At 40.7% G+C, this 22138-nt stretch overlaps 1 protein-coding gene and 1 long non-coding RNA gene across 5 annotated transcripts in view; one reads left to right on the top strand and one right to left on the bottom strand.

The window, feature by feature from the left end:
• Nucleotides 1-10072, bottom strand: part of LOC116670914 (uncharacterized) — a 16654-nt gene extending 6582 nt beyond the window's left edge. The window contains exons 1-2 of the long non-coding RNA XR_004327153.1: nucleotides 10061-10072; nucleotides 1908-1922 (exon numbers count right to left, since the gene is read on the bottom strand). This is a non-coding gene — a long non-coding RNA (uncharacterized LOC116670914). The remainder of the gene's footprint in view (nucleotides 1-1907; nucleotides 1923-10060) is intronic.
• The window catches only part of LOC116670890 (rho GTPase-activating protein 44), a 99029-nt gene that overhangs the window by 68361 nt on the left and 8530 nt on the right, over nucleotides 1-22138 (top strand). For all 4 annotated transcript variants that reach the window (XM_032501595.1, XM_032501596.1, XM_032501597.1 and 1 more), the window contains exons 6-17: nucleotides 326-402; nucleotides 2132-2249; nucleotides 3499-3567; nucleotides 3655-3736; nucleotides 5723-5850; nucleotides 7442-7553; nucleotides 12915-12996; nucleotides 13088-13168; nucleotides 15441-15554; nucleotides 18109-18200; nucleotides 18305-18485; nucleotides 21198-21215. In XM_032501595.1, the coding sequence (XP_032357486.1) occupies nucleotides 326-402; nucleotides 2132-2249; nucleotides 3499-3567; nucleotides 3655-3736; nucleotides 5723-5850; nucleotides 7442-7553; nucleotides 12915-12996; nucleotides 13088-13168; nucleotides 15441-15554; nucleotides 18109-18200; nucleotides 18305-18485; nucleotides 21198-21215 (1154 nt within the window). The remainder of the gene's footprint in view (nucleotides 1-325; nucleotides 403-2131; nucleotides 2250-3498; nucleotides 3568-3654; nucleotides 3737-5722; nucleotides 5851-7441; nucleotides 7554-12914; nucleotides 12997-13087; nucleotides 13169-15440; nucleotides 15555-18108; nucleotides 18201-18304; nucleotides 18486-21197; nucleotides 21216-22138) is intronic.

Raw genomic sequence — 22138 nt, forward strand, 5'->3', positions numbered from 1 at the left:
CCAATAAACCAGAGCAAGTTTTTCTCCCATCCTGGAATGCTGTGTGGACTAGCCAGACCCTCCTTTGCAGAGCTGTGGAGGAAGGTCTGGCTAAGTCCCAGACTAATCACAACATGAGGGTCAATAAGAGACAAGGTTGATTTGAGCTCTTTATTAGTTCATGAAACTTACTTACAGGACATACTGAACACGATTACTCTGTAAATTAGCCAGTAAAAGAATCTTCATGAGACCAAGAAACAGGTGCAAAGCCTCTGACAATGCTAAGTCTGTCTCCTCTTTCACATGACAACCAAACAAACAACCCTCTGCTCCGTCCTCTCAGGTGGAAATCCCAAATATCCAGAAACAAAGGAAGCATTTAGCGAAGCTGGTCCTGGACATGGACTCGGCGCGCACACGGTGAGTCTCTTACTACAGGTACGTGTGATGAAAGAGACTTGGCTGTGATGTGAGAAACTCCATCCCCTGTGACTGGACTGGTCCTGCAGCCTCCCACTGAATGTCACTGGGATTTCATTACACACAGTGAAGTCGGAACGATGTCTGGAGCATGAAAACATCCCGAAATGCATAATAAATTATTTTTGCTTAAGGTGAGACAACAGAAAACCACAGATACATTGTTTTTTGATGCACTGCAATGTAGAGATCCTGGACCCTTTGGCTTCTATAACTTGTTTTCTTTCATACTCGAGAAAAAGAAAGATGTTTTATATTTTTATCACTGTCAACGAATCCCGTTAAAAAACATCCGGCAGAGTTCTGCCAGCTTGTGAGCCGGGGGATTAGACCGTAAATCGCGGGGTGTATTATAAAAGTGTTCCTGACACATGGCACCTTTAAGAAAACAACCCTGGTTATTATAGGCTTTTTTTCTGTCTGTAAAGCCACAAAACTTCCACCATCTTTCAGTCTTGGATAGGTTGTTATTTTTGAACTTTAGACCTCCTGAATCGTTGGAATCGTCATGGCAGCACAGATTTGTCTCCTGTCCAATCAGAAGCAGTTATCTGATGGCAGAAACATACAATCACCACGCTTTCTCTGTGCTGATTCACCGTCATTTTCAGAGCCGCTCTGAGCAGCGACACAGGGAAAATTTGATTTTCCTCACTGCAACCCAGTCAGTTTTCTTTAGTGACCCAAATCTGAGACAGTATTTCCCATCATCCCGCTGTGTGCTGAGCTCCTCTGGCAGCGCGACATATCATCTCCACCCAGAGAGTCGACGCACACAGAAAGCCAGACAGAGAGCAAAGAGGGACTGAATTAGAAGAGAAAACAGCTCAAGTTAAATGAATATTACTGTGTGTGTGTGTGTATGCGTGTGGGTGTGTGTCTGTCTATGTATGTACATATATATATATATATATATATATATATATATATATATATTACAAATAAAAATATGACATCATAATAGCAATGCACCATTGTCCAAACGCGCCTGGCTGTTAAAAGGAATGGGAGATGAGACTCTGATTGGTTGATTGCATGTTACGCCCAAAACTCACCTATGAATTAATGAAGACACTAAGTTTAACCCTTTTGAACCATGCGCCTGGTGCACGGACCCTATTTTCCGCCATCAAACTAGAAAGATGGGATTTGGACACGCCCTAAAGACACCTGCGCCAGGCGCTTCACGCCGTGCGCTTAGCTCGTTAAAATAGGGCGCTTAGAGTGAAATCTGCTGATAATACGTACTTACTTTTACTTAGGTCGAATTTAGAATGCAAGACATTTACTCCTCCAGAAAAGGACGGCCGTTTATTATGTGAACTAGCTGAAATTAAGAATGAGCTTTAGTTTTTGTTTTATTGCCCTGTTTACGAGGACTTACGGGATGTACTTTTCACTAAAAATTGAAATTGTGCTTCAAGAAAGGACTACTTTTTCAGCACCTTTTATTTGCCAAGCTTGTTGAGCTGTAAAATAATGTATAAGTTTGTGAAAATGTAATGAAGTGACACTGACAGGGAACATTTTACTGCATTATACATGTGCCGATACATTTTTTGACTTCAGTATGTTTTGCATGCAGGACTATTTTCAAAGTGTGGTTGTAGTATCTTCACTGAAGAAAGGGATACTATATAAAAGAGGAGTGTTTTTGTTTCGTTGTCAGGTATTATCAGTCCACAAAGTCCTCGGGACTGTCCAGCAACCTGCAGCCATCGGGAGCCAAGGCCGACCACCTCAGGGAGGAGATGGAGGAGGCAGCCAACCGCATGGAGATCTGCCGAGTCAGTGCTCGCTTTATTCCCCCAGTGATACACTGCAAATCTGTGTCTTTATCGGTCAGCTGTTCCTTAACGCAGGGTTAAAGCTGCTCTAATCAATATGTTAACTTAAGAGAATTATCTGTTATTATCTGTTATTATCTGTGTTATTATCTGTGTTATTATCTGTGTTGAACAATAATAATAATAATAACATCAGTGTAAATTGTAATTTCCCCTTGTGTGATTAACTTAAGTATACATTATTATTATTTATTATTATTATTGATCACTCTCCTCCTGTCCTTTATTGAAACTGGCCTAATTATCTGCTGGGATGTGAACACAACTGTACAAATAGTGAAATATTACAAGGTTTTTCCTTCCATTATAATTTGTAAGCGTGCTTTATGCCTAGGCCGTGACGTGCACCCTCTCGAAAAATGTAACTACACAGCACGGCGACGCTTCTTTTTTTTATTTATTAAAAAAAAAACAATGACACCTAAACCCCCCGCCAAATATGTGCATCTAATTTTATAAAACCAGGGGGAAACTGTATTCTCATCCCAATTCATGATAGAAATTAGGATTTCATGTTGATATCAGCTGAAAACAATTATGATTTTATGTTGATATCAGCTGATAGAAATTATGATTTCATGTTGTTATCAGCTGATAGAAATTATGATTTCATGTTGTTATCAGCTGATAGAAATTGTGATTTCATGTTGATATCAGCTGATAGAAATTATGATTTCATGTTGATATCAACTGATAGAAATTGTGATTTCATGTTGATATCAGCTGATAGATCCTCGTCCTTACAGGGCAGACCTGAGACAATTGGAGCAAACATTTTTCTGTTGGATTTCTCAAAAACAACAAATTTAAATAATAAAAATGGAAAGTTTTAACACGACTGATCAGAGGAAAGATGGGAAATGTGTTGTTGCTGGGGCTTCAGGAGCAGCAGTGAGCACAGCTGTGAGGCAGTATATACACATATATATATATATATATATATATATATATATATATATATATATATATATATATATATATATATGTATGTATGTATTTTTCGCCTGTGGCGGACGCTGACAAGCACATTACTTGAAGCTTGACAAGATGGATTTTTTGTGTGATGTGTGATCCTGTGATTCTCTAGAATGTCTTCTTTAAAAAAAAAAAGCTCTGTTTTTACATCTGACCTTTTAATCATGATTTATTTTGTTGTTTGGTATGTTTTCTTTCCCTTTGTCTTCCCCAGGATCAGCTATCGGCAGACATGTACAGTTTTGTGGCCAAAGAAATGGACTATGCAAGCTACTTCCAAACAGTAAGTGCAACATCTCTGCTGCGAATGTGAAGAAACAGAAGTGTTGTCCTCGTCCATCACAGCCTCTCTGATCTCTCTCCTGTCCAGATGATAGAAGTCCAGGCGGAGTACCACCGGAAGTCATTAGAGCTGCTTCAGAGCGTGCTGCCTCAGATCAAAGCTCATCAGGGTGAGTTTCAGACCAACACTCAGTCTGTTTGTCTGTCGTCGTGCTCAGGCTCTGCTGCAAGGTCCATGTGTGTCAGTTTGCATGCTGGCCTGTCGTCAGCAGCACACACCTGCAGAGAATCACACACACCTGCAGAGAATCACACACAACACAACACAGCATGTGACATTAATGAACAATTCAGGGTCCTGTTGTGGAACTTTTGATTTAATTGAAGCTTTAACATTTAAATTTAACTGTTGCTGACGGATCTTTTACGTACGTCCTCAGCGTTAGTAAAGCTCAACAGTGTAGTTCCTGAAGTGTAAATCCTCTTCATTTTCTCCAAAAGGAGTTTGATTATCAGCCATAATGTCCACACAAGTGTTTCTCAAATGGGGGTATGTGTACCCCTAGGGGTCCTTTGGAGGACTGCAGGAGGTACATGAGCTTTTTAACAAATGCTAAATAGTTACAAGGCTGTCACGTTGTTCTTCTTTATATTTTTTTCTACCAAAAATGTGACATTTTTGTTGCCTTTTTTGGACCTTTTCTTGCCTTCCTTCCTTCTGTCCTTCTATTTTTTACAAGTTTTCGCTTTTTTTCGAAGTTATGTTACTGTTTTTGAAGTTTTTTTATACAATTTTCGACCTATTCTTGCCTTACTTCCTTCTTTCCGCCATCTTTTTCCTGGATTTTTTTCTTTTTTACAGTTTGTGTCTCTTTCACTCGTCAGCTTTTAGATGTTTTTCAGTTACAATGCAGTTGTTTAGTGAATCTATCGTTGACAGTGCTGTACTGTTCCACTTTATATAGAATTTCTTTTCTACCAAAAAGGATTAACACTGGTCAGGGGGTGCTTAGCTGAAAGAAACCCTTTAAAAGGGGTCCATTATTGCAAATAGATTGAGAACCACTGGTTAGACCATCCGAGGTAGACTGATTACGAGCTGCGAGGTTGTGAAACTGCTCCTGTAGAAGCTAGAAGTCTGTATGAAATCAACCACGATTTCATTTGCATTGTCATGGAGAAGTACTGCACTACCCACAATCCTCAGAGTGACAGCGACGTATCTGATTGTTGGAGCTTGCTGTCACCATGGAAATGTTAACCGAACCCACAAACGGCTAGTAAGCTGCTACCATTGAAGTCTCTGATCGTCCTTTTCAGTTTTCCAAATGTTTTTTTTCCCCGAATCAAAATGTTTTATGGTGACGATTCATCTCGTCGCCGGTTGGCTTGGATCCAGACTCTAAATATCAGCATTTAATGAAACGTCAATAGAGCAATCGAATGGGAAAATTCACTCCGGGAACCAGAGCCGTTCAATAAAAAGGCGATCACCGATCAATCCAAGAGAAAGTACTTCTTGAGCTTGTATCTTTCCTCTTCAGCCGACATGTTTCACAGCTCACGTCACATGGAGTATTGGGAATAAATAAGCAACAACCAAAGTTTTATTATTATTATACGATGCAGGATTGCTCAATGATTGGTTGTGGTTGGTTCGATCCCCGGTCCGTGTGGAGTTTGCATGTTCTCCCCGTGTTCGGATGGGTTTCCTCCGGGTGCTCCGGTGTCCTCCCAACCCCCAAAAACATGGACATTAGGTCAGTGCTCCTGTCAGTGCCCCATGACTAAAAGGCACTGGCAAAAGGACTGGAGTTCTACCGGTGCACCAACAAAAAAAACAGGAAATCTTTCCTGTGAAAGAACCAGTGTCTTTCTTACTTTGAGAGACTATAGTGTCCCTCCAGGACTCCATCGTTTAGAGAGAAATCTAAATGAGAAAGTAGGTTTTTGGGGCCTTTAAGGTCCTTCAAATATATATTCCTGTTTGTTTTTGGTAACTTTCTGCAGCCTGGGAAAAAAAATGTTTAGCATTTGTAGCTGCTTCTGTATATCATGCATGTTTCTGTATGTGTGTGTGTGTGTGTGTGTGTGTGTGTGTGTGTGTGTGTGTGTGTGTGTGTATGTGTGTTTATCTGTTTGTGTGTGTTTGACAGAGACCTGGGTGGAGAAGCCGTGCTACGGGAAACCATTAGAGGAGCACTTAGCGCTCAGCGGGAGAGATATTGCCTTCCCCATCGAGGCCTGTGTCACCATGCTGCTGGAGTGTGGCATGCAGGAGGAGGTCAGACTCCACGGCAACACAAACTCCGTCTCTTCTCTCTGTTACACGACACACAGAAACACAGGAGACACATTTACTGGAGAGAAACGTAGCAGAGTTAGAGGAAGTCACTTTTCAAGTTTTCTCAAAGCAGTTTGCTTGAAGCTGAAACAAATAATTCTTGTTTAATTCATGTGTCATGGTAAGAAATGTCCTAATTTTATAATGTTAGCTTTAATGCAGCTTTAATTGCTCGGCCCGTAACGATTGTTTAATGGAGACATATTGAGCGTACAGTAATTTATTTCCATAAACAAATTTTTATGAGGTTAAAAGAAAAACACAAATATATCATTATGAATAACTTAATTCTCACTCTACAGTCATTAGACGTGATGTAGTGTTTGTTAAACGTTATGGATAATGTTTTGGGATGTGGTTCATCTAAAGCTCCACGGCAACAATCAGAGACATTTCTGCTGGAACTAATGACTAATTAATGATCCACATAAAAGGATTTCCCTATTGATAGACAAAAATATCTACACTGTGAAGAAAATTATGCCATGAATGTTATATTATATATATATATATTATATATATATAAATAATATTGTGACTAAAAGCCCCTATTTGTAAAATCTTTATGTGATTTTATGCAAAAGCAAGGGTGTCAAACTCAAGTTCACTAAGGGCCACACTGGAATATATAAATGGTGGATATAAAGTCCTAAAGAAGTCAGGAAAAACCTCCTTAGCCATCATAAAAAAGTGGCAAAAAAAGTTGGAAAAAGTGACAAAAACTAGGCGGGTTGAAATGTAATTGACATGCGGGCCGGATCATATTCTACAAGGGGCCGAATTTGGCCTCCAGGCTTTAACTTTGACACATATGCTGATATCTTTCTGATATTTAATAAACATTTTCATTAAAGGGGGGGGGGCGCAAATGTGCGTGTAAACATGGAAGGCTGTATCACGTCGACAGTTTTCTTTTTTATACTTTATAATTCCTCATGGGGGAGACGGAAACTACGCACTATAGCTTTAAGTTTACATCACATTTACATTTCTGTTAACTAAAAAATCTAAATACGGGAAAAAATCAGTGAGCACAAACATTGTTCTCAATGCTGGAGTTCTGTGTAGAGCCCCTGTGATCCTTGGAGCAAAGTTTCATGTTTCAAATAGTGATTTTGAGGCTAGCATAGCAGCGCCCCTAGCCCTCCCATTCAAAAGGCCATTTGACTGAAAACAACAACACGGTCAATCTTAAAAGTGGCGATTCTGCCCTAAATGTGCTTTTAAACAAGAGTTTGACTTGGTTACATTCACAAAAAGACCCTAGGTTGCATTTTGGCATGAGTATCGCTTTAATGCTACATGACACAAGTAGTTTTCTTCTGGTTGAAACATTGTCAATTAAAATAAAGAACAGAGCAGGGGACGAGATGCTGAATCAGTGTGCAGGTTATTCTTTTAGGCAACGTAAGCTCAGCCAATCAGAGATGTTAAGCCCTTGTATTCCCGCCTTTATTTCAAGGTTTCCCTTTCTCGTCTGTTGCTGAGGGAGAGTTGAGTGGAGAGTTGAACGTCATGCTTTGTGTCTCAGGGTTTGTTCAGGATCGCTCCTTCGGCCTCCAAACTGAAGAAGCTGAAGGCGTCTTTGGACTGCGGCGTGATGGATGTCCAGGAGTACTCTGCAGACCCTCACGCCATCGCAGGTCAGCGCTCCACAACAACACCTCCACCACCAGGGCTGCACTATATATCGGTTTTTTTTTTATCGTCATTGTGATCTTCCTACTGCCGCAGTTAACACATCGCACAAGGCTGCGACATGTAGCGGAAGACGCTCAGAGATTTTTTGTGTTAGTTTAAGAAAATAACAGAAGAAAACTGCTCTTCAAAATGTAACTGTCATTCTTCTTCTTTTAGTGGTGCCTTTTATATTCCATTTTAGATTTATAATGCTTTATTTAAAAGGGAAAATGCACATTAATCAACATGAGTACAGAGTCCAACATGTAAATGTGCTCTGGAACAATTTAGGGCGTCAGAAAGCTCAGTTTGTTCTGAACATTTTGATATGAAACACATATTATATGCAAATACCCTTGAAAGGAGAATTCAAGAAGCGCCTGGGTAGAGGTTCACTCCTCAACGCAGCGGCCGCTGGTTCGACTTCGACCTGCGGCCCTTTGCTTCATGTCATTCCCTCTCTCTCTGCCCAAAAAAAATCTTTAAAAAAGGAGAATTCAAGAAGATATCTAAAAGCTAATTCTTATATTTTGGCAGAATATTCAGTAGTACACTTTGATATCTGTTTAATTTCGCATATAATATTGTTATCGCGGTGTTCAACAAGCTTATCGTGTATTTCCCTTATATCGTGCAGCCCTACCCACCACCCCTCCTTCTCCTGTCTCCTAGCGGCCTAACTAATTACCATCGTCTAGGATGTGAAACTCGCCTTGTAGATTTATAACTTGGCACCCATTGCTCGTTAGGAATCCTAATTTCTGTACCTCTCCTTGTGTGACTGAGACGTCTGCTCCGTCACCTTCACTTCCACTCCAACATCATCACTAAGCTGCTGAGTGATCCTGTGGTTTCTTGCTTCAAAGTAATCCCTAATATATTGTGCTTGTGACGTTTATTCCTCCTGCGCACATTACGTATTCTGCAGCTGTCACCCGTTAAACTCAGCAGTGAATTTCCTGCTAAACGTTCATTTGAAAGTCTTATGAGAGTGAAAGGTGACTTTATGTCCTGATTAGGGTTCAGTTTGCTCCTCTGGCTGCTACACATGAGAGTGAGCAGCACAAAAGGTAAACATTTTGTAGTTTGTTGTATTTCTGTTGATATTCAATAAAATATCACAAACGTGTAGATTCCATATTTAACTGGGAGTAGAGTCAGACAGATTCCTCATCTTCTGCCCCAAACAATCTGGCTGTTTGTTACTCAGGTGCGTTTAAATCAGAGTTACGACAGACTACAAAAGAAAGAAAAGCTTTTATGGTGTTGTTATTGATCTTTCTTTCCATCATGGTGCTTGTCGTTTTACTGGAGCTGACTGCTGCGTAATGCTACTCTGGAAATCCAGAGTTCTCCGAGAGCACCATTTGAATTTGCTCTGTGAGTGACTCTGGCATCGAGTAATGCTGCTCATTAACTATGCCCTCGTAGCCGAGCTGCACCAATCACATCGCTGCATCTGATATAGGCGGGCGGCACCAATCACATTTCTGTATCTGATATAGGCGGGGCCAGAGGTGGGCTGCACCAATCACATCGCTGTATCTGATATAGGCGGGGCCAGAGGCGGGCTGCACCAATCACATCGCTGCATCTGATATAGGCGGGCTGCACCAATCAAGCTGGGGGGGCCAGTAGCGTAGGGAGTTGGGTTGGGAACAGGAGGATCACTGGTTACGGACCAAAGTACAGAGTGGGGATTGGTAGCTGGAGAGATGCCAGTTTACCCTCTGGGCGCTCCCAGGTGCTCTTGAGCAAGGCACCGTAGCCCCCCAACACAATTATATTAAATGGGGATCAATTAACAGTATTATTATTATTATTATTATTATTATTATTATTATTATAAACAGATGACAACAGTCTAATCTACCAGTTAGCTCCGCTGGTTGCTAAGCGTACGGGGCTCTGGCTACGTCACCCCGTGTGTTGCTGTGATTGGTCGTAGTGTTATCCAATTTCGTGCAGTGAGATTTTTAAATGCACGCTTGGTGCCGCCCCTCGAGATGGGCAACGTTCATTACTTGATGCCAGACCCTTAATCTTTCAGATTTGGGTCTGGATTTCCCAGATTTCCATATTTTCTAGGCCCAAGGAAAACCCTAATTTGCCAAAATAAAAAGCTAAAACTATTTCCCATAGAGACTGAAAAAGTTGAGAACAATGCATTTTTTAATCTGTCGAACTAATTAACCTTTTCCAACCGTAAAAGAATAATTAACTGTAAGGTTAACTCCCAGCTGATGTCTCCAATTTCATCACGACAGTATGATATTAATACATTTCAAAACCAATGCAACCAGAGAATCAATCAACTCCAACACCACCTAAGTGGTTTATATCAGCGTGATATAATATAATAATATAATATAGGACGCCCCCAAAGACGCCTAAAGGGAACGACTCTGGGAACACAAAGCAAACTGTGGCCCATCCAATAGAAAAACATTTAAAGAGGAACATAAAGCACTGAGATTGAGGGTTGGGAGTGTATTTATAAACCCAGACCTGGGGATGGGGATGGCGTCTCCCCTCAAATCACCTTTTGGGGCGCTGTCTTCTGGCTAAAACTGATCGATGGGATTCAGGACACACGTGTTGTTAGGAGAATTTGCTGAAGATAACTTTAGACACGAACGTTAGAGAAAAAAAACCTTGTGTTTTAAAATAGAAAGCAAAAGGGATTTTATCTTCTACCCTTTTTCCCAGTTATGAAACCGGAATGAATGTTTTTTTTTAATCAAAACTCCACACACTCCTGCTCAATATTGTAAAGTAACAAAGTACAAATACTTTGTTACTTTTGTACTTAAGTAGAATTTTCCCTGTACTTTACTTTGTTATTTATATTTCTGGAAACTTTTACTTTTATTGCACCACATATTCTAAATAAAATGTGATACAGTCTTCATCACTCATTACTTGTAATAAATGTTTAAAAAAAGACTTGATGTCGAAGAAGGTGTGAAAACCCTGAATATCATGCTTCACTATAAGGAAGCCACTATAAAATCTAAATTTTTACTTAATAAAGTACATTTAATATCATAAATTACTTTTGATACTTGTTTCAAGTTTGCTCTTTTGCAAAAGATATCATTCTTAAATCTGTCAAAGTCATTGGAAGCTTCCTCAGTGCAGCGATGAAAACCACGAAACCTGGAGATACAATGTTTGGACCCATCAGAAACAATATGCTCCTTTTGTTAAATATCAAAGACCGCCAGCTGTGTTCACTGGAGCATGTGGACAAAGAAAGAGATGAATCCCAGTCAAGGCTGCATCCCTCTGTGATGATCCCATATTAAAGTGGGTTAGCTCCAACAGCAAATCTAATTTGTGAGCATGTCCCACTGGGGGTGGTGGTCATGACGTGGGAGTGTGTTCATCTTCCATCAGCATCGATCGGAAGCAGCGGGCTTCTCTTTGTAAATAGGCGGAGGCGGTCTACTGTAGTTTCAACATTACTCCTCCACATTTAATATATATGTGTATATTTTTTGCGATCACATGTTTTTAATGTAAGCAAAAGTGCAAAACATTGGTCTAGATGACTTTATACAGAAAAGTACAGAGCACAATGCACCTTTTTCACAATCCTTCCTTGCAATCAAATGTTTCCACACCAAAACAAAGAGAAATCAGGAAGGAGGGAGACGCAACAAAAACACAACAGCAAGAACAATGTCTGCAGCTCACAAACAAGACACAGACAGACACAGACAGACACACAAACAAGCCGCATGGACAGGAAAGGGATAAGACAAAAGGGACCAATCACACACACAGATAAAAGCAAGAAGGCTATGGGACAAGTCTCTAGCATGGATTTCAAAGATTCAGCAATGCTGAGCCAAGTGTCCAAAGTCTCTTCTATCACTCCATTTATGCAAGTCGTGGAGAGCTCCATGTGTATGACATCCAAAAAGGAAAGGGTCCATGTACAAATAGCCACGTGATGGGGTGGTTTCCAACGGGTTGCGATCATTCCCTTGGCCGCTGTAAGTCCAGCAACATTTAATATGTTTATTTAGCACAAACCAGTGACGACACGGCTGTGTACACACAGATGCCGACACACAGACACGTACACACTCAGACAGAACGACAGCAGCCTCCGAGCTGTCTCCCTGTGAGGGATGCCCTGACTTTGTTGTTTGTCTTCCATCCCACACACTCCCGGGGGAAATGAACGCAGCAGACCGATGAGAAAAAGAAGACGAGTCAGAGAGAAGCCCAGTCAGCCGTCGCCTTCCTCCTCAGCACTGGAAAATTACACCCCCCCCCCCCCCCCCCCCCCCCCCCCCCCCCCCCCCCCCCCCACCCACTCGTTCTGATCCAATAGCGTTTAGAGTTTATTTTTAAGTGTGGCTCGGCCTGAATGCAGTTTTATAGCAGTGTTAAGGAATCAAATGTGCACATAAACTTTATATTGTAGAGATTATCATCATGCAAGTAATAATTTAATTTGAGTAAACAACAATATACTCTGTTCTTAATTAATTTGTATGTGTGTTTGATAGAATCCATCCTCTTGGCTGTTAATAGATGAACACTGATGCAAAACTGAGTGTGTGATTGCCTTCAGATGAAGTTTCCTATACAACGTATAAAATATAAGTCCCGAATATACAGGCGGCTTTAGGTTAATAATTGTTGCTATGTTATGGATTGATTGTTGTTGATTATGCAAAATCATTTCATTTGAATTATATTGTTGGACAGAACAATATAATTCATATGAAATAATTTGGGTTAATTGAAATTTTGTGAGAGGCGGCTGCACTTTTTGCATTATGACATTATTTTCACAGCAATTTTTGTATGTGGTTTTCTTACTAAGCCAATTTATGCATGCAGTGTATTTGTATTTGACCAACTTTACAGTCACACGTACTTATATTTTTGTGCAAGCAACCTTGATGATGCCCTTGCAGCATACAGCTAAACAATGTGACAGCATAACAACGATAGAAGCGTCAAAATAACTACACGGACGGCACGGAGTCGTCACTCATGACATAGTATGGATCAACGGAAGAGGATTTCCAGGATCACCTCCCGCTCTCCCTGTGTTGCCGTTCTCAAAATCCCTTCAAAAAATCCCCCCCGCAACAACAAACTTAGAGCTAGCAAGCTGCACGCTGAAAAGGGCAAGTTTAAAAGCAAATGTCTGAAAAATGGATCATGCACCAAGGCAGACCTGCATGGTTCTGGGAATCATTGTAAAGATTTGCACAGAATATGTTTACGGCATCTAACTGGGACGTTTTGGGACCGATTGGTCCCATCATGCAGTCATCTTCTCATTTGGTTCTCTCCAGGGGCCCTGAAGTCCTACCTGCGGGAGCTCCCTGAGCCGCTAATGACATACGAGCTCTACAACGACTGGATCCAGGCCTCCAAGTCTGTATCTTTTCATTTCATCATGTTCTTGTTAAAGTGGAACCTTATCTTTAAGTTTTTATATGTTCAACCTCTGTTTTCTTTTCTGCAGCATTCAAGATCAAGACAAGAGACTGCAGGCTCTCCTCAACGCCTGTGAGAAACTACCCCCGGCCAACAACAACAACTTCAAGTGAGTCGCTGTTTCTATGTTTCTCTCCTTGTGGTCCTCTCCTCCTCACTCCTGGACCTGCTGGAAGTCAACCAACTAAAAATAGTTAGTCAGACTTCAGATAGGCGTCATCTGTTGCATAAAGCTGTGGTGGTAAATATGACTAATATGATATGAATTATATGATATATGATATAATGCTTTTTTCTCAAAGTAAAAAACACTACTGACAGAGTAAGCCCAGTCAAACTGTTCCACTCTGTAGTTGCAGTTGGCATTTCACTGCAACAAGACAAATTACCTACAGTAATGTGCAATCACATGAGATGCTGTGGCATCTTAATGTGGCAGGACTCCTTAACACATCAATCATGCTCCCGATAGTTTCCAAACGACTGCAGATGGCCTTTCCCTTCTCATTTCTCTCTCCATGTCATTAAAAGTCCCATATCATGCTCATTATCAGGTTCATAGTTGTATTTTAAGTTCCTACTAGAACATGTTCACCTGCTTCAATCTTCAAAAAACACTTTTTCATACGGTCTGTCTGAACATAAACCTGCATTCACTGTTTGAAACACTACGTTTTTTTCCTTTCTGCTTTCTCTCTTCTGCTCTTGCAGCAGGGGAATGACTGTAACGGCACTGTAGCGGCACTTCCTGCCCACATACATGTACATACATAGTAAAGTTGTGACATCACAACCGTACGGAGGTCCTATCGGCTCGTTTAAAGACACAGTTTCTGGCTTTGTGACTTTCTCTGTGGATTGAGCGATCCTTTCGTGGTATTTAAATAGCTCCTTGACCGGCTCTATAATAACAAAACATTTAATATATAATTTTATTTTTTTATATAAATAAAATAAGGGACCTTTAACAAGTCATAAGTTATGAGCCATTTTCTCCTTTTTTAAAGGGACTGATGGAGCAATTGCTTGTTTGTTTTTGTTTTTTGGGGGTGGGGGGGGGAGTTTTTCCTTATTTGAAACAAGGGTTTAAGGGTAGAGGGTGTCGTATGCTGCACAGATGATACATTTGTGATATTACTAGAAATAAACTCTGCCATTGGTGCATGGAGACTCTAAGCTTCCTTCTCATTGACACCTGTCAGAAAGAAAACCTCAGTCTGAGAAAGATGCCGCACGGCCGATGTTTTGCTGTATTTTCTCAGGATTAAGGCGATCTGCGGATATTTGTTGAAGGGTTTATCTCTTGATCAAACGGCACAACGAGGTAGAAGAGGAAGAGAGACGGGACGGGAGAGAAATTGAATGAGCAGAGATACTGCAGCACTTGTCAGTGTCATCATCGAATCGCACAAATAAGGCGTATTATTTTTAGACAGTCCTCCTCTGAGAAGACCTGTCAGGCCTGTCCACATGATCGCTGCTCGCTGGAATGAGCTGCCTCATGTTCATTCATCTGTAGTCCAACCTCAGGATGAGTCATTCAGCTCGGCTGCTCTCAGAGAGCCACAGAAACACACTGCCACAGTTCTGAATCTTAAAAACAATTGACTGAAACAGTAATAATACGGTCAGTATGCTTCATGTGTTGAGGATGCACAGTTTTGTTTCTATATCTTGGCTTTTTTTAAAGATTATTTTTGGGGCATTTTTTAGGCCTTTATTGACAGGACAGCCGAAGAAATGAAAGCGGAGAGAGAGAGGGGAATGACACCTCTAGATATGGACGCCTGCTCTACCACCTGTCTTGGATTTTATCTTATTTAAACCTAAAGAAAGCAGAGCCTGGATCACAGCTCTGTTATTTACTTTACATTTGTCATTTTCACACATTTTGCCTACTAAAACATAGATCTGTGCAAATGTGGTTTTACATTTGGCTCAGTATCAACAGCTACCGTCTTCTAACCTGGACCGGGATCTCTCTGACTAAGCAGCATCGGCTAAATTTCCCAAATTTTCTGCCATAGCTGTTAGCTGCTAAGCTTCCTGCACTGACACAACTTTAGTTTTGTAAAACGCAGCAATCCAGTGAAAACTACTGCATGTCGCTCCAAATTGTTTTCATTTTGGATTTTTCAGATGAACTTGACTGCTTAAGTTAAATAAACCATTTCCTTTCAAATATATTCTTCTAAAAAAGCTGAAAACAGCTGTTTTCTGGTCAGAATGTCTGAATGTGACTGAAAATTTAACTCACTTGTGCAGAGGCACTGAACCAATATGATGTTTTTCTTCTTCCTAAAGAAGTTGAATATACTTTCATGTCCTTTTAAGCAACGTTTTGTCATCGACTGAACAAGTTCCTCTATCTGTATTAACAGGTATTTGATCAAATTCCTCTCCAAACTGACTGAAGACCAGGATGTCAACAAGATGACGCCTGGAAACATTGCCATCGTCCTCGGCCCGAACCTGCTGTGGATGCACAACGAAGGGTAAGACAGCAGAGATCTATTTGTTTTTCTTTCCCTCTGCCGTCCACAGGTCTCTCTTGCAAAAGTGATCTTTATCTTAATGAGATTACCGGCTTATTTAAAGGTTATATGTTATATAAAGGTTGTATCAACTTGTTTTGATGGAAGATATATGATGATATGAAGACTCTCCCCGAGACACTACTACATAATTATAATAAATAAAAGTACAATAATTAAAATATATATATACATATATGTTTATATAGATATACACAGTACATAGAGAAAAGAAAGGGGGAGGAATTATAAAGATAAATAAAGTAATCAAATGAATAAAATATATAGAAAGAGAGTATCCAGTATCCAGTCTAAAATAAATTCTATTTAAATATATTAAAAAATATTATTAAAATCATTATTTGACATAATTTACTTTTGAAACAACATTTAAAAGTAACAAAATACTGTTAGAATTACTTGCCCCTAAGGATAAAAAGTACACATACCATTAGCACTAGGATTAAGCAAGGGTTAGGGTTAGGGTTAGACTAGAGTTAGGGTTAGGGTTATCATTAGGGTTAGGGTTAGGGTTAGGGTTATCATTAGGGTCAGGGTTATCATTAGGGTTAGGGTTAGGTTATTATTAGGGTTAGGGTTATCATTAGGGTTAGGGTTAGGGTTATTATTAGGGTTAGGATTTATCATTAGGGTTAGGGTTAGATAGGGTTAGGGTTAGGGGATCATTAGGGTTAGGGTTATGGTTATCTTAGGTTAGGGTTAGGGTATTATTGGGTTAGGGTTCTGATGGTTAGGGTTAGACTAGAGTTAGGTTAGGGTTAGGGTTATCATTAGGGTTTAGGGTTATCATTAGGTTAGGGTTAGACTAGTTAGGGTAGGGTTATCATTAGGTTCGGGTAGGTATTATTAGGGTTAGGGTTATCATTAGGTAGGGTTGGTTTATATAGGGTTAGGGTTATCATTAGGGTTAGGGTTAGACTAGAGTTAGGGTTAGGGTTATCATTGCTAGGGTTAGGGTTTATCATTAGGAGGTTAGGTTAGACTAGGTTAGGGGTTAGGGTTATCATTAGGGTTAGACTAGAGTTAGGGTAGGGTATCATTAGGGTTAGGGTATCATATGGTAGGGTTATCTTAGGGTTAGGGGTAGGTATCATTAGGTATGGTTTATTAGGGTTAGGTTATCATTAGGGTTAGGGTTATCATTAGGGTTGAGGGTTAGGGTATCATTAGGTTGGGTGGGTTATCATTAGGGTTAGGGTTTATCATTAGGGTTAGGGTTATCATTTGGGTTAGGGTTAGGGTTAGGGTTATTATAGGTTAGGGTTAGACTACAGTAGGGTAGGGTTAGGATTATCATTAGGGTTAGGATTAGGGTTATCATTAGGGTTAGGATTATCATTAGGGTTAGGATTAGGGTATTCATTAGGGTTGGGTTAGGGTTAGGGTTACATTAGGGTTAGGGTTAGGGTTATCATTAGGGTTAGGGTTTATCATTAGGGTTAGGGTTTAGGGTTATTATTAGGGTTAGTTAGACTACAGTTAGGGTAGGGTTAGGGTTATCATTAGGTTGGTTAGGGTTATCATTAGGGTTAGGGTTAGACTAGAGTTAGGGTTTTAGGGTTACATGGGGTTAGGGATTAGGGGTTATATTAGTTAGGTTATGGGGTTATCATTAGGTTGGTGTTTAGGGTTAGGGTTATCATTAGGGTTAGGGTTATCTTAGGGTTAGGGTTTAATTACTTAGGGTTAGGGTTCATCATTAGTTGGGTTAGGGTGTGTCGGTTTATCATAGGGTTAGGGTTATCATTAGGGTTAGGGTTATTATTAGGGTTATTATTTAGGGGTGTTAATTAGGGTTAGGGTTCATAGTTAGGGTTAGGTTCTATAGGAGTAGGGTTAGGTTTTGTCGGTACTGTCGAAGTCTAGAGTGGTTGAGTGGGGTTATGGTTTCATTATTGTTAGGGTTAGACTAGTTTTAGTTGCCTTGAAGTCAGTGGTTGCAGCTCTGCCTGGAAGGAATATGTCGGGCCCTTAAAACACCATCTTGCGTTCGGTTGCACTACAGTAGCTGCTTGTTGTTTTGTGTGACCCTGCGTCATTTCAGTGAGATTTATGGGGGTTCATTTGAGGGGAAAGATGATAGCCAAATATATTTTCTTCAGCAAGAAAAGCTAGAAAAGAGAAGGACTCTGTTTACACAGGCATTCGCTCATCGTAGCTCGGTTTTCTGTGTTATTAACAAAATGACCAACAGGCACAAGGCTCCGACACATCTCCAGACGTTTTTATCATAACTCATGATTATGATTAGTAAGCACTTTGGAAACAGCGAAGGACACCTCCCTCATATCTCTGTGTAAATCTTACTCACTCTTTATCCCTCTCTAACTTTTAATGAGTATTTTTAATAGCCAACATTTCTGAAATGGTTTTTAATTTTCTCCTTTGTTCTTTAATATCATAAAAATGTGCTAATCACCGCCTGAGTGTAAATCATTGCAATGCTCTAAGTCCCACCATAAAAAAGTCTTTGTCTCCTCTCGGTCCGCTGCAGGAACATCCCGGAAATGATGACCACAGTTTCCCTGCAGATCGTCGGCATCATCGAGCCCATCATCCAGCACGCCGACTGGTTCTTCCCTGGAGGTGAGGACGGACGACACAACAGGAAATAGAAAAGGACGATCGGCTTCTTTCCAGTCGATTTCCTCTTTGAATTTGATCTGTATCCTTCTCGTCCTTTTTCTCAGAAATCGAGTTCAACGTCACGGGGAACTACGGAAGCCCGGTTCACACAAACCACAACTCCAACTACAGCTCGATGCCATCTCCGGACATGGAGCAGATGGAGAGGAAGCAGAACGACCAGAGTCGACGGCCGCTCAGCGTCGCCACGGACAACATGATGCTGGAGTTCTACAAGAAGGACGGGTACGAGCCCTCTGTCTCTACTGGGGTTACATCTAAACATGTTTGGCTGCAGAGTAACAGACACTTTACAAAGTAGAGGCGTATATAAAGCTGTTACAGATATACAGGAAGGTGGAGTAAGTATTGAGATTTTTAGGTGACATTGCAGATTTCTCTTAAAGACAGACAACAAAAGCAGTCGTTCATTGATCAGCTTTAGCATCAACTAGTCAGCAGGTTCAAGAATTAGTTACATTCCACCACTGAATGTGTCCCAAAATGCTAAACTAAGTACATTTACTCAAGCACTGTACGTAAGTACAAATTTGAAGTGCTTGACTTGAGTCTTTTCTTTTCATGCCACTTTCTACTCTACTCCACTACATTTCAGAGAAAAACGTTGTTCTTTTTGGGCGTCCCGATAGCTCAGTTGGTAGAGCCCATGTATAGAGGTTTAGTCCTCGACCCAGAAAGTCATGCTAAGCTAGGCTAATGGTTCTAGCTCCGTACTTAACAGACAAACATGAAAGAGTGATATTGATCTTCTCATCTAACTATCGTTAAAAAAGCTAATATAATATAATAATAGTAATAAATGGAATTTATACAGCGCTTTTCACAGACTCAAAGTCGTTAATATGTCCCAAAATGAGCAGGTTTTGTTGCCTGAGTAGTTTTGGTCAAAAAAAGAGTTTTTGCCGTTACGACTTCCACGCCAACAAGAATTCAACATGCGATGTAAAACGTGGAAGATGATAGTTAAACAAACCAGATCTATGAGAGAAAATCGGCTCCAACAATCCAACAACAAGTCAGAGGAAACTGGTCTTAAAACACCCGGTGATTTCACACACAATCGTGTCCCTCTGCCTCTGAATCCATCGGCAGTCGTCTCTTCTTCTGTGGTGTCCCTACTGCTTCATTCAGGCTGGATCCCAACTGATAAGTTAGCTTCAAAAGCTTCAAAATAAATCCTAGACAGGGCTACTCTGAGGCACGTAGCGTCCTTATCGTGTCTGTTTTACGGGGTCGGACTTGTGATGTAAAAGTGAAAGAATTCCCCACTGATTCCACACGTTTCATGCGAGAGGTGACGTCAGTGTTTCACTATGTGATGGACAGATGGAATACTTTATCGCTCTTTATCTGCTGCCTAGTGAGAAAAAGAGGAGAAAGAAGGAGATGACATGTAGTCTGCGAAATGAGGAATCTGACAATCCTTAAGCTGTAGCGGAGGATTAGCTGAAAACCAGTCAGTGGCTTTCTTTCTCTTTCTTTCCTCTGTCTGTCTCTGTTTCTCTTTCTTTAATGCTCCAATACACCCTGGGTCTCATCAGGCCCTGCGGCTGAGCTCTGCAGCACTGGGACCACAAGTAGCCCAGCTAATTAAACCTGGACCGACAGCAAGAAAGTGTGTGTGTGTGTGTGTGTGTGTGTGTGTGTGTGTGTGTGTGTGTGTGTGTGTGTGTGTGTTGGATCTGATCAATAGAGCTCAGCTTTCAATAGAAACACTCTCCAGATCCAGCAGGATCAGCACAGTGAGGCTGCTTTTTGAAAGAGTTTTTTTTTTTTTTTTTTAAATGTACAAAAGATGTTAGATTTCATTCGTTTTTTTACAGTTGTGAAAGTTGGAAATGCTTACGTAGTTCTCAACCCTTTTTAAAAGTTAATTCATGTTCAGAGACACTTACATGTTGGTGCTTTAAGGGATCTGTGAAGAATAAAAATGGTATAATTTCCCATCATTCCTTGCACCTGGACACACACTGCACTTGCCCTCTACATTAATCTGGCTAGTGAGAGTAATTTATTGGTAGTCTCTGGACAAGGTTACATATACAAGGCAGGTAAAAACCGCATAGTGTTACAGTTTATTTTTAGAGATTTAAATCAGAGTAAAAACGGTCGGGCAGCATTTTTGCTGCACTAACAAATCAGGTAATATAACTTTAAACTGTTAATGCTCCATGGACACAAAAATGTGGACGGCTATTTACTTTCTTGTCGAGAGTTAGATGAATTCTTCCAGTCAAAGCTGTGAAAAACATTTCTTTTTGGAGCTGGCTTTGTGCACAGAGCGGAATTACCGCGTTAAAACGAGAATCTCTTTTATTTTTAACCAAACGGTTGCCACAAAGTTGGAGCTCAGTATTGTCTAAAACATAAAAACATATAAGCTATGCCGTACCGTACCTAGCGTTAACATTTCTTTTATTGTAACTTTGGGGCCCAAACGATGAAGAGATGCCAAAGATCAAAATCACATGAAAGAAGAGTGTCTACATACTTTTGGCCATGACATTGTGAATACGCTGTAGCATGAATGTTAAATTCTAAGATAAACAACGCTGCAGTTGGAAGAGACCTCTCACACTTGTGTTTAATATTTGAAGGATTTTCTTGTATACTTTAGGGAAACTTTGACCTAATTAGCACATTGAATGGAACGATAATGTTCTCTCTGCGTTTTTGGCGTGGTTAAAGCACATTTCTCCTCTCAAATCGCTCTCCTCATTACACTCGGCGTGACTTTTATCCCTTGCAACCACTCTATCAGGCCAGACTCCCACATTTGCTCCTCCATCTTGGCTCTTGTCTTAAAAAGTTCCTCCGGCCAAGTTTCTCTTCTGCTTTGATAACAGTGATGTTAATGAGCCCGGGGAGACTCCGTCTCTCCTCCATGATCCTTAATCCCTGTCCTCATTGTGCTTGTCTCTGTTTTTAACTACGCAGCATTAGGAAGATACAAAGGTACAGTATAGATCCTTTTCCCTCCCGAGTCATCCTCTCATTGGTCTATTCATCATCTCTTTGTCTCAGCTGCACGTTGACAGGAAGTGTCCGTCATTTGTCGTGTGTGTGTTAAATGCTCCAGTCAGGTCGGCCTGAAGTGGCCCACTTGGACCCCTATAGTTCAATGTCTGCAACAGAGAGGGTGACATGGACAAAGCAGTCCTTTCTTTCTATGTTTACATCTTTCTGGTGCTGGATAAACTTGTTCAGCCTGTGAGTTCAAAAGCCTCTTGTTGTTTAGTCTCAGCCAACTACATCGATAAGTATGTAAGAATTTGACATTGGGGGAAGCTGATCCACTTTCTGCTAATGTCTGTATGTTATGCTTGAAGCTCCAGACAATGTAGCTTAGCTTAGCATAAAGACTGGGAGCATGGGGGAAACTGCTAGCCCGGCTCTGTCCAAAATCAGCACCTCTAAAGGTCATTAATTAGGATTGAATTATTAGGGTTTGTTTGTTTCATTAGAAGGCCCAAAATGCACAGTGGAGACGAGGAGGCAGCAAGAAGATTTTAAGGTTTAATAAACTAAAACAAGAGACTAAATGACATGAAAGTGGAAGCAAGGCAACAAGGACTGATAACACAAAGACTTGGTGGACATGCAAGGTGGGGCTAGAGGGACACAAGGTACAGACAAGCACAGACAAGCACAGAAATGCCAAATTCACAAGATACAACTACTATCATATATCTGAAATAAAGTTTCATAAACAGGAATTCTGCAGGCCCCTGGCCCCAGAACATTGCCATGACACAAAGGCTGTCTGTCGTTCTTCAAATGTATTTTGTTCAATGCCTTTAAAGGTCCCATGGCATGAAAATGTCACTTTATGAGATTTTTTAACCCAGCTTGCCTATGGCCCCCCAGTGGCTAGAAAT

This window comes from Etheostoma spectabile, chromosome 21 (assembly GCF_008692095.1).
Source record: "Etheostoma spectabile isolate EspeVRDwgs_2016 chromosome 21, UIUC_Espe_1.0, whole genome shotgun sequence".
NCBI lineage: Eukaryota > Metazoa > Chordata > Actinopteri > Perciformes > Percidae > Etheostoma > Etheostoma spectabile.